Here is a 12,913-nt window from a genome sequence, read left to right on the forward strand (position 1 = left end):
GAAAACTTGATTATAAAGATTTGAAATTGGAGCAGGAACAGGCCATTTGGTGTCCCCTCCACCATTCAATATGACTGGATATCAGGAACAGGCCATTTGGTCTATGATTGCAGCTACTCATCCCAATTGTTCCAGCCCATCCCTCAAACCTTTTCATTTTCATGAAGTTGATTAATAAATACAACAAAATAAACACTTCTACTCAAAAATATAACTTCACACTTCAGAAGGCGTTATTCTTCCTGAAACACAGTACAGTACATTCCCTTCAGCCCATGATGTTGTGCTAACCTTTTATCTTGCTCTAAAATCATTCTAACCCTTTCCTCTCAAATAACCCTCCATTTTCCTGTCATCCACGTGTCTACCTAAGTCTCTTAAATGTCCCTAATGTATCCACCTCTATCACCACCACTGGCAGCATATTTCACATACAGACCATAAAATGTAGGAGCAGAATTAAGCCATTCAGTCCATCGAACCTGCTCCACCATTCCATCATGGGTGATCCTGGATCCCACTCAACCCCGTACACCTGCCTTCTTGCCAGATTCTTTAATGCCCTGACCGATCAGGAAATGATCAACTTCTCCCTTAAATATAGCCACGGACTTGGCCTCCACTGTAGTCCTTGGCAGAGCATTCCACAGATTCACTACTCCCTGGCTAAAAAAATTTCCTCCTTACCTCTGTTCTAAAAGGTCACCCCTCTGAGGCTGTGCCCTGTAGCTGCAGATTCCCCACCACAGGAAACATCCTCTCCATATCCACCCTATCTAGTCCTTTCAACATTCGGTAGGTTTCATAGAAACATAGAAAACCAACAGCACACAGGCCCTTCAGCCCACAATGCTGCGCTGAACATGTACTCACTTTAGAAATTACCTAGCCATCTATTTTTCTAAGCTCCATGTACCTATCCAGGAGTCTCTTAAAAGACCCTATCGTATCTGCCTCCACCACTGTCGCTGGCAGCCTTTTGCACACACTCACCACTCTCTGCATAAAAAACTTACCCCTGACATCTCCTCTGTACCTAACTCCCCAGCACCTTAAAACAGTGCCCTCTCGTGCTAGCCATTTCAGCCCTGGAAAAAGCCTCCGACTATCCACACGATCAATGCCTCTCATCATCTTGTACACCTTTAGTGAGATCCCCTGCACTCTTCTAAATTCCAGTGAGTACAGGTCCAAAGCTGTCAAACGCTCTTCATATGTTAATCCCTTCATTTCCGAAATCATCCTCGTGAACCTCCTCTGGACTCTCTCCAATGACAACACATCCTTTCTGAGATATGGGGCCCAAAACTGTTGATACTCCAAGTGCAGCCTGACTAGGCTCTTACAAAGTCTCAGCATTATCTCAAACAACACACACAAAATGCTGGTGGAACACAGCAGGCCAGGCAGCATCTATAGGGAGAAGCGCTGTCGACGTTTCGGGCCGAGACCCTTCATCAGAACTAACTGAAAGGAAAGATACTAAGAGATTTGAAATTTCAAATCTTTCAGATAGGAGGGGGAGGGGGAAATGCGAAATGATAGAAGACTGGAAGGGGTGGGATGAAGCTAAGAGCTGGAAAGGTGATTGGCAAAAGTGATACAGAGCTAGAGAAGGGAAAGGATCATGGGACGGGAGGCCTAGGGAGAAAGAAAGGGGGAGGGGAGCACCAGAGGGAGATGGAGAACAGGCAGAGTGATGGGCAGAGAGAGAGAAAAAAACAAACAACTAAATATGTCAGGGATGGGGTAAGAAGGGGAGGAGGGACATTAATGGAAGTTAGAGAAGTCAATGTTCGTGCCATCAGGTTGGAGACTACCCAGCCGGTATACAAAATGTTGTTCCTCCAACCTGAGTGTAGCTTCATCTTGACAGTAGAGGAGGACATGGATAGACATATCAGAATGGGAATGGAACGTGGAATTAAAATGTGTGGCCACTGGGAGATCCTGCTTTCTCTGGCAGACAGAGCATAGGTGTTCAGCGAAACGGTCTCCCAGTCTGCGTCAGGTTTCACCAATATATAAAAGGCCACACCGGGAGCACCGGATGCAGTATACCACACCAGCCGACTCACAGGTGAAGTGTCACCTCACCTGGAAGGACTGTCTGGGGCCCTGAATGGTGGTGAGGGAGGAAGTGTAAGGGCAGGTGTAGCACTTGTTCCGTTTACAAGGATAAGTGCCAGGAGGGAGATTGGTGGGAAGGGATGGGGGGGACGAGTGGACAAGGATACCTCTATGGGTATCTGTTCCCCTCTTTTCCTACGCTACATCGACGACTGCATTGGTGCTGCCTCCTGCACGCTTGCTGAGCTCGTTGACTTCATTAACTTTGCCTCCAACTTTCACCCTGCCCTCAAATTTACCTGGTCCATTTCTGACACCTCCCTCCCCTTTCTTGATCTTTCTGTATCCATCTCTGGAGATGGCTTATCTACTGATATCTACCATAAGTCTACAGACTCTCACAGCTACCTGGACTATTCCTCTTCCCACCCTGTCTCTAGCAAAAATGCTATCCCCTTCTCACAATTCCTCCGTCTCTGCCGCATCTGCTCTCAGGATGAGGCTTTTCATTCCAGGACAAAGGAGATGTCTTCCTTTTTTAAACAAAGGGGCTTCCCTTCTTCCACCATCAACTCTGCTCTCAAATGCATCTCTCCCATTTCCCACACATCTGCCCTCACCTCATCCGCCCGCCACCCCACTCGGGATAGGGTTCCCTTTGTCCTCGTCTACCACTCCACCAGCCTCCAGGTCCAATGTATAATTCTGCGTAACTCCTGCCACCTCCAATGGGATCCCACTACCAAGCACATCTTTCCCTCCCCCCCTTTCTGCTTTCTGCAGGGATCGCTCCCTACGCAACTCCCTTGTCCACTTGACCCCCCATCTCTTCCCACCGATCTCCCTCCTGGCACTTACCATTGTAAACGGAACAAGTGCTACACCTGCCCTTACAGTTCCTCCCTCACCACCATTCAGGGCCCCAGACAATCCTTCCAGGTGAGGCAACATTTCACCTGTGAGTCGGCTGGTGTGGTATACTGCGTCCGGTGCTCCTGGTGTGGCCTTTTATATATTGGTAAGACCCGACGCAGACTGGGAGACTGTTTCACTGAACACCTACATTCTGTCTGCCAGAGAAAGCAGGATCTCCCAGTGGCCACACATTTTAACTCCACGTCCCATTCCCATTCTGATATGTCTATCCGTGGCCTCCTCTACTGTCAAGATGAAGCCACACTCAGGTTGGAGGAACAACATTTTGTATACCGGCTGGATAGTCTCCAACCTGATGGCATGAACATTGACCTCTAACTGCCGTTAATGCCTCTCCTCCCCTTCTTACCCCATCCCTGACATATTTAGCTGTTTGTTTTTTTCTCTCTCTCTGCCCATCACTCTGCCTGTTCTCCATCTCCCTCTGGTGCTCCCCTCCCCCTTTCTTTCTCCCTAGGCCTCCCGTCCCATGATCCATTCCCTTCTCCAGCTCTCTATCACTTTTCCAATCACCTTTCCAGCTCTTAGTTTCATCCCACCCCCTCCAGTCTTCTCCTATCATTTTGCATTTCCCCCTCCCCCTCCTACTTTCAAATCTCTTAGTATCTTTCCTTTCAGTTAGTCCTGATGAAGGGTCTCGGCCCGAAACGTCGACAGTGCTTCTCCCTATAGATGCTGCCTGGCCTGCTGTGTTCCACCAGCAGTGTGTTGTTCGAATTTCCAGCATCTGCAGATTTCCTAGTGTTTGCTCAGCATTATCTCCTTGCTTTTATATTCTATTGCCTTTGAAATAAGTGTCAAGTCTTCTGTAAAAATACTTACCTCTGTACTTTCTTCCAATCACCTTAAAAATATTATGCTAGCCATATGACTGCAAAACATCAAAATAAACCTGCATTACCAGACTGTCAATTCAGACTTGATCTTTGAAGCTTAAATGTCTTAGATAAGGAACTACAGAAAATATTAAATAGCCTTCTGTGTCCAACGACTATGACAGGCCAGATTCTAATTCTTTTACTCAGTAGATTGTTAAATGAGGCTTTTCTTTTTCTTGTCACCAAAACTCTGAAAATGATAACAGGTTTCAGCACTTAGAATTGCAAACATGAGGAAATCTGCAGATGCTGGAAGATGCAACATTCTAAATGCTAAGCAACACACACAAAATGCTGGTGGAACGCAGCAGGCCAGGCAGCGTGTATAGGAAGAAGTACAGTCGACGTCTTGGCCCGAAATGTCCACTGTACTTCTTCCTATAGATGCTGCTTGGCCTGCTGTGTTCCACCAGCACTTTGTGTGTGTTCCTCAGCATTTAGAATGTTGCATCTTCCCTTTAAACAGTTCCCTGGGATTGATGTTGACTGGATTCCACTCTGGTTTCGTTGGTCCCAAAGTATTTCATGAAGCTAATGTGGGAACTGCTGGGGAGATGGCTGATGACGTGGATAGGCAGGTTGTGAGCTGCTGTATTTCTTTTGACACTTACACCGGACTTCTGTCTACATCTGACACATGTCCTAAGGGTCTCAAAGCTAAACATCTGATCTCCAAGATGTCAAATGATTTAAAATATGTTCCACTTATCCTGAAACAGATATTCAACATCATTAGTACACTCCTATCCATGAAGATTAATGTAATTGATAACCATGCAGAGCTTACTGCTTTTCCTCACTTTACTCTATCTTAATGATTTGTTAGTTCAGAGTAGTTTTCATTTTCTTCCTCTCTCACTCGCCCAGTACACAGACACAGTTCATTTCACTTGCAGTTATTTGTCATGCACTGGATTTCCATTTTGAAATTCTTTGGATGGCCTAACTAGAGAGAATAGGGATTCTAATTTATGATTGTGTTCTTCATTTGCTGTAGACAAAACCTCCTTCAATGTTCAAAGTAAATTGATTAAAGTTTGTATATTTCCCTATATACTACCTTTAGATTCATTTGCTTCCAGTTATTTATAGGGACAAAAGAAAATATAGAAAAGACGACAAAAATATTCATTCCAAGAAGCTTGTGCCCTTCCTTTTTTTGAACAACTAACCTCATCTTAATCTTCAATTATAAGGAACAAGGTTTATCTGGCCAATATTCAGATACAGATTCAGATTCAGTTTATTGTCATTTAGAAGCCACAACGCAATGCAGTTAAAAAATGAGACAACGTTACTCCAGAATGATATCACAAAAGCATATGACAAAACAGACTACACCAGAAAATCCACATGTTTGGCAATCCCCATCCAGAGTCCGGAGAGGCTGCTGCATATTAATATTGCGCCACCATCTTAGCGCATTCCCCAGAAAGGAGCTCCAAACCCACCAGACAAAACAAGACCAAAAACGAAAGCTACAAGACCTGCACAAAACCACATAGTTACAACATATAGTTACAACAGAGCAAACAACAGCATAATTGATAAAAAACAGACATTGGGCACAGTAAAAAATAGTTCGAAGATGTTAAAAGACTATAAGTTCGAAAGTAACCACCACACAGTTTCCATAAGTCCTCAGGGTCCCGATTGACTCATCACCCCACGCAGGCAGCAGAAGGGAATACCCCCGCTATGGACTTCCATGGCGCCGCTGGACTCAGCCTTGCTGACGCAGCACACAATGAAAGCTCTGTCGAACCCAGCCTTGCAGACACAGCACGCAGTGAAAGCGCCCTAACCGCAGCGGACTCCGAGTCCGTCGAACCTCCATCCCCTCCGACACAGCTTCTCCGAGCACTATCCTCTGCCGAGCGTATTAAGATGCCCCCGCCAACGGCCACCAGCAACGCGACCCCGAGGACTGGGGGCCTGTTCTTCTCAGCAGAGACCCGGACCTCACAGCAGCAGCACCAATGAAGAGGGCTTTCCTGGAGATTTCCAGATGTTCCTCCATGCTCCCACATCCGTTTTTCATCAGATTAGGATTGCGCACGGCACCCCGCTTAACAAATAACAGATATCAGATATCAGCTCTGGAGTAGCTGCTGCAAGCTGCTGTGTCACGCCGCCATCTTGCCATCGCCGCAATATCACAGACATACTAGCTGTCCAACTAATTACCATAAGATAAAGGAGCAGAATTTGGGCATTTGGCTCATCAAGTTCACTCTGCCATTTCATCATGGCTGAACCATTTTTCCTCTCAGCCCCAATCTCCTGCCTTCTCCCTGTATCCCTTCATGCCCTGACCAATTAAGAACTTATCAACCTCTACCTTAAATATACAGGAAGACTTGGCCTCCACAGCTTTTAAAGAATTCCACAGATTCACCACTCTTTGGGTAAAGAAATTGCTCCCCACCTCCGTTGTAAAAGGATGCCCCTCTATTCTAAGGTTTTGTCCTCTAGACTTAAGATCTTCCCACCTGAGGAAACATCCTCTCCACAGTCACTCCATCAAGGCTTTTCACCATTTGATAGGTTTCAATGAGGTCATCCCTCATTCTTCTGAATACTAGTAAATACAGGCCCAGAGCCATCAAATGCTCTTCATATGACAAGCCACTGAATTCTTAAATCATTTTCATGAACCCCCTTCAAATCCTCTCCAATTTCAGCACACCCTTTCTAAGATATGTATGACCATACACCTCAGGGTTGCCAACTTTCTCACTCCCAAATAAGGGACAAAAGGTGGCGAGCCACGGCGGTGTGGGTATGGTGCAGGCCCGGGGTGAAGTGACTGAGGAGGTTGGCAGCTAGCAAATGGTAATGGGGGGAGGGGAGGGGAGGGGTGGAGAGGAGGGGGGAGGGAGGGGAGGGGAGGGGAGGAGAGGAGAGGAGAGGAGAGGAGAGGAGAGGAGAGGAGAGGAGAGGAGAGGAGAGGAGAGGAGAGGAGAGAGAGAGAGAGCGCGCGACCTGAATAGGTAAACTAATGCAATATATGAACGATGTATAGATATCTTCACTCTAACACCAAATTATGACAAAGCATAATACAGAGCATAATCTGACTACCAGTCAGACATGAAATAACACAAAACAACCCTGTCTGTATGTGCCTATAGAGCAGACACATAATCACTGCAAAAGAGGAAAAGGTGGGGGGGGGGGACTCACCAAGTCTACTTTTTCCATGGATATTTCTTGCTGCTCTTGATTGATTCAAGCAGTCCTTTGTCCTTTTGCACAGCCAGAGAGAAGTCACAGTTCACAGATATTTGAAGTTCATTTTTGATCAGCTCTGTGCTGCATCTGTTTCTTGAGTCTGACCATTTAATGGTCATCAGAGAGAAGATCCTCTCTACAAAGGCATTTGAGCTTGGCACACTGAGGCAATCCTGAACATGTTGATCGTTGGTTTTCCCTATGTTTTGGAAAACTGCCACCCACTTCTCATTGGTGGATTTTGTGGTATCCTGTCTGGCTTTCTGTACTTCCTCCCGGCTGGCACAAAACTCTTCATAGAGTTGGTCTATATTGACTGTCTCTGTCATTTTGAGGGTAGCCACCACCTGCTCCAGGTCAGTGAAGGAGAGCTCCTCACAGAGGCCAATCGGTTTCAGTTTCATCATTACATTTTCCGGTGAGAAATCAAACCACTTGTCAATGTATGTAATGACAGAGTCATAGAACTTCACAAAGTCCTGTTGCTGCGTGGACCTTTGTGCTGGCACTTGCTTGTCCATCAGCTGCTTGATCTGGTATCCAAAAAAGCTGTCCTATTTCCACTGAAGCATCTTCATTTTGAACTTTCAGACTTCCTTGTAGCATCTGTGATGCAGAGTTTTATCTCCTCCAGCTTTTTTACGAGTTGGTCAAAAACACACCCCATGTTGTGGAAAAAGCACAGATAAATTTCAGTAGCTCCAATTTTTCCTTCATCCTCAAAAATCCTCTTCAATGCCACAGGGTCAGCTCTCAAGGGATCTGCAATATGACTCAGAGCTGGCCAGCTTTGCAGGAGATGTTTGACAGCTGGATGAAGAGAGAGCCATCATGTGCAAACATGACGCAGAATTTCACGCCACTCAATGTCAACAAAGGCAAAAAATGAATGCAGTTCCTCTCTTTGGGAAGCAGATATTGAGAAGAGGCTGTAGACCATTAGAACAATTGTTTCAATATCCACTGACAGCTGATCACAGATGTGCTTGCAGGCATTATGAGCTATGTAAGCTGGGCAATTAGCTTTCAGAATGCAATTGTTGGCACTGCTCAATAATTGGTAAAATGAGTGGTGTTTTCCAAAGTTTACATTGGCATTATCTGCTGAATAGGCTGTGATGTGTCTAATATCCAGTTCATACTTTTCCAGACAGCTCATCAGAGCTTGATGTATGCCATTTGCAGTTTCATCACTGTCTTCATAAAAGTCAAGTGACTTACACTGCACTCCATCAGACACAGAGAAATATCTCACGCACACTGGAATTATCTTTCTATCTCCCTTGCTTGAGGCATGGGTGGCAGCTGAGATATACATGGGCTCCGCGGGCCCACCTTCTTCGGTAGGGGACAGATCATCCCACGCAGTCTTTGGTTCTAAAACATTCATTGTAATCATCTCAGCTTTCGTTCTTCCCAAGTGCATCTTCTTCACAACATTTGAGTAATTAAACAAAGCACCGTTGAGCTTAGCAACACAGTTCAGTGCTGTTGTAGCTGAGTCTGTGGTACACATACGAGGCTTCACTTGCTGCGATTTTGTCATTTTCCACAGTAGATTTCACGAAGAATGCACCAATATCGCTTGCACCTTTAGCTAGTGTGGCCTTCTTGTGCACTTCTGTAGAAGCACGCTGAGTTAGGTCATTCTCACCTCCATGGCCAATTGAGAGTTCCCGACGGCATAAAGTACAGAAGGCCTTCGTTGACGTTGAGTCACCGCTGACGGGCTTAACCCACGTCTTTTTTTCTTCCCATTGCTTGTTATAGCTGCACAGTCTTTTCTTTTTGGAGGTTTATTCTTATTGGCACAAGCCAAACCGAACGAACAACTCCAGACATTACTGAAACTTTTTGTTTTGGCAGGAATTAGCAAAATATAGCACACAACTGATGTGCATAAGGGGGCCTGTGATTGGATGACAGGTGAATCACTCATGCGTGGCGTCAATAGCACACACAACATGCACACACGCTGTTGTATCAGATCTAGGATCTGTCTGTAAGTCTGCCCTCTGGTGATTACAGAGTAGTAACAGTCAAATACAGGACAAGGGCAGTCCCGTATGGGACAAACCAATTTAGCCCAATGTACGGGTCGTCCCAGATTATCTGGTACAGTTGGCAACCCTAATACACCTTCCGACACTGTATTCTATCTGCTATTTCTTTGCCTGTTCTCCTAATCTGTTTAAGTCCTTCTGTAGCCTATTTCCTCAAAACTACCTGTCCCTCCTGATGAAGGGTTTCGGCCTGAAACGTCGTCACTACCTCCCCCCATAGATGCTGTCTGGCCTGCTGAGTTCTGCCAACATTTTGTGTTTTTATTTATTTCCAGCATCTGCAGATTCACTTGTGTTGTCCCTCCATTTGTCTTCATATCTTCTGCAAACGTTGCAATAAAGTATCAATTCTATCACCCAAATCATTGTCATATAATGTAAAAACAATCAGCCCCAACACAAACTCCTGTGAAACACCACTAGTCACTGGCAGTCAGCCAGAAAGGGCTTCCTTTATTTCCACTCTTTGCCTCCTGCCAATCAGCCACTGCTTTATCCATGCTAGAATCTTTCCTGTAATACCACAGGCTCGTAGCTTATTAAGCAGCCTCATGTATGGCATCTTTTCAAAGGCCTTCTGAAAATCCAAGTATGCAACATCAACCTTTATCAATCCTGCTTGTTATTTCTTCAAAGAATTCCACCATACCTGTATGCTCTTCCGCACATTCCATAGTTTCCTGCTCCATAGGAACCACCAACAATTACAGTGATTTTAGGAACATTTGCACATGCAACAGCGGTCACCATTTTCGCCCCGTCCTTAGCTATTCCACCAGCTTCATATTCTCTTCCAACCATGAAGCCTTAAAAGATAAACAGCACCAATTAATCACATCATACTGAAGCTTCAGGAAAGTCTACAACACATTTCTTTACAACCCTATCTACCTGTGATGCCAATTTCAATCAATTATAGACCTGTATTCCCAGATCCCTTTGTTCTATCACACTTATCAATGCCCTCCCATTCATTGTGTTAGACCTACCTTGGTTGGGTCTACTGAAGTGCAAAACCTCACATTTGTCTGCATAAAATTCCATCTGCCATTTTACAGACCACTTCTCCAGCTGATGCAGATCCCTCTGCAAGCCACAGTAGTCTTCCTCACTGTCCACACACCCCATTCTTGGTGTCATCTGCAAATTTGGTGATCCACTTAACCAAATTATCACCCAGATCATTAATATAGATGTCAAACAACAAAAAAACCCAGCACTGATCCCTGTAGCACAGGCCTCCTTTCAGAGAGGCAACCATCTACTACCACTCTTTAGCTTCTCCTACAAAGCCAATGTCTAATCCAATTTACTACCTCATCCTGAATGCTGAGCGGCTGAACCTTCTTGACTAGTCTGTCATGCAGGACCTTGTCAAACACCTCAGGGAAGTCCACGTAGACAACATGCACTAACTTGCCTTCATCCACTTTCCTGATAACTTCCTCAAAAATCTCTAAGATTGGTTTCTATCATGCACAATTCTGGCTATCCTTATCCATTCCATCTATATTCAAAGACTTATATATTTGGTCCTTTAGAGTATCTTGCAATAACTTTCCCACAGGTCAAACTCACTGGCCTATAACTTCCTGGTTTCTGTTTAGATCCTTTTTAAATCAGCGTAACAACATCGGCTATTCTCCAATCCTCTGGTATCTCTCCTGACGCTAAGTTTGTATGTTCTTCCTGCATGTACATGGATCTCCTTCAGGTGTTCTGCTTTCCTCCCACAGCCCAAGATGTACCAGGTAGTAGGTTAACTGGGCATTGTAAGTTGTACAGGCTAGAGTCAAATAGGTAAGGTTACGGGGTGGCGAGGCTTGTTGGGCTGGATCTCTAAATCAGGGTTCCCAACCCTTTATTGCCATGGACCCCAGCCATTAACCAAGGGGTCTGTGGATTGCTGGGAAATGGATAGATAACTAAATAAAGGAGAGGTACTGAGATGTCTGTCAATATAATTCCTGGCTAATGTTGATTATTTTGTTTTGCTGTCTGTCTTTTACAGTTTTTTCCCCTTAAAAGGTTCCTTCATTGGGGCTCAGTCAAGGAGCATGCTAGTGAGTGGGTTGCAATTAAACCACTGAAGTAACATTTGTTAAAATTACAATTAAAATAAATGTAGTCTCATTGTGCGTGGGCACACAGTATCCAAGTGTTACTCAAACAAAGTTTAAGGTTCTTATTAGCATTTCATCTTTGCACTGGCATTGGGTGCTCTAAACAGAGCAAAACAGTAATTAAAAATAAATTTGGATCAAAACTGTTTTCAGTATACCCCTACAGAATTGTAAGAGGAGGTTGAATATGGACTGTTCTTTGCTTTTCTCACCTGTGATGTTCTGTAGAAAAATGAGGGGGATATTCCGCTGACAGCAAAGTTCAATAAAATGTGTTCCCTGCAATTAAAAAGTGGTTTGGTTAGAGGATGTTGGGGTTTTGTATTCTAGGTCACTGAAATAAATGTCCAAGACAGCAGTAATTCACTAACAGCAGAAAACTTCCCATTTCATGCAACCATTATCAGGGTGAAATAGACCACAAAATTCCATTAGAACACCACAACTCTGAATACAAGTTAAATACTGCTAAATTATTAACTTTTTTCCTATATTTATCACTTCCCTTAAAGCAAATACTATGCCAACATCATACATTTTAAATAACAACAGAAGCGCATCTTCAGTGGCTTGGAGAGATGTTGTGAAAGGATAAAAGACCGGAATTGAAAAACCAGAAATAAGAATTTATCCCACAGGTATAGGGTGGGATGGGTTTTATACTACACACAACCCACCTCATGCTGGAATTGAAATCACAGTAGAGCTGGAAGGGTGTGTTCTGCACTGTATCTCTAAATAAAATAATTTTTAAAAAATTTGTCTGAATTCCTCATGGAAGCAGGTATAAAAGTAGTTTCAAGAGGGAATGAAGAAAATAAGAGAAAGATCTTCAGGGATTTTGGGAGTTCAGAAATATTGATAAAGAAAACACTTAAAATTTTGGACAGCCTGGCACCATTACGTACTGTGATTATAGCACCAGAGACTCAGGTTTTATTCCCACCTTTGTCTGGAATGAGTTTTTACATTCCCCCCATGTCTGCATGGGTCTTCTCTGGGTCCTCCAGTTTCCTCCCACATTCAAAAGACGTACAGTTTAGTAGTCAGATGGGTGTAATAGGGTGACATGGGCTTTTGTGTTGGCAGGGCCTGTTACCATGCTGTATCTCGAAATGAAAATAAAATCAATAATAAAGCAGACAGATCTGAATTGGAAAAGCTTAGTTGAGGCTTCTTTTCGGGAAGTGGAATGTATGGGGAATAACAAGGTAAATTTTCTTTCCGGCTTTGTGGAGTATTTTCACTGAAGAACAAGGAAAATCTAAACTTGTTTTCCCAACTGTGCTCAGGATTGGATTCATCATGCAATCAGCACTGAAGCATGAACTGTAGCGACTCAAATCTCCGACCTTTGAACCGAAGTAACTTCACTCAATTACACTTACCCCAATATTGAAATGTTTCAACAGGGCTGTATATCGTAACATATATGTATTTTGATAATAAATTTATTTGATTCCTGAACAACAGGCATTGAACCTGACCTGATACACGAACATTCCCATCAATATGAATGGAGAAGAAATACATCAAGGGACCAAAAAAGGTTTTAATTATGCTTTTTTAGAAGTTCCAATTAACTGAAGTTGTCCATAAAATGCATTTA

The 12,913-nt window shown here is 44.0% G+C and overlaps 1 protein-coding gene across 1 annotated transcript in view; it reads right to left on the minus strand.

The window, feature by feature from the left end:
- Positions 1–12,913, minus strand: part of mccc2 (methylcrotonyl-CoA carboxylase subunit 2) — a 176,452-nt gene that overhangs the window by 38,353 nt on the left and 125,186 nt on the right. The window contains exons 13-14 of the mRNA XM_073066056.1: positions 11,517–11,583; positions 9,831–9,987 (exon numbers count right to left, since the gene is read on the minus strand). Coding sequence (XP_072922157.1) covers positions 9,831–9,987; positions 11,517–11,583 — 224 coding nt within the window. The remainder of the gene's footprint in view (positions 1–9,830; positions 9,988–11,516; positions 11,584–12,913) is intronic.

Source organism: Hemitrygon akajei, chromosome 2, assembly GCF_048418815.1.
Source record: "Hemitrygon akajei chromosome 2, sHemAka1.3, whole genome shotgun sequence".
In the NCBI taxonomy this organism is placed as follows: Eukaryota; Metazoa; Chordata; class Chondrichthyes; order Myliobatiformes; family Dasyatidae; genus Hemitrygon; species Hemitrygon akajei.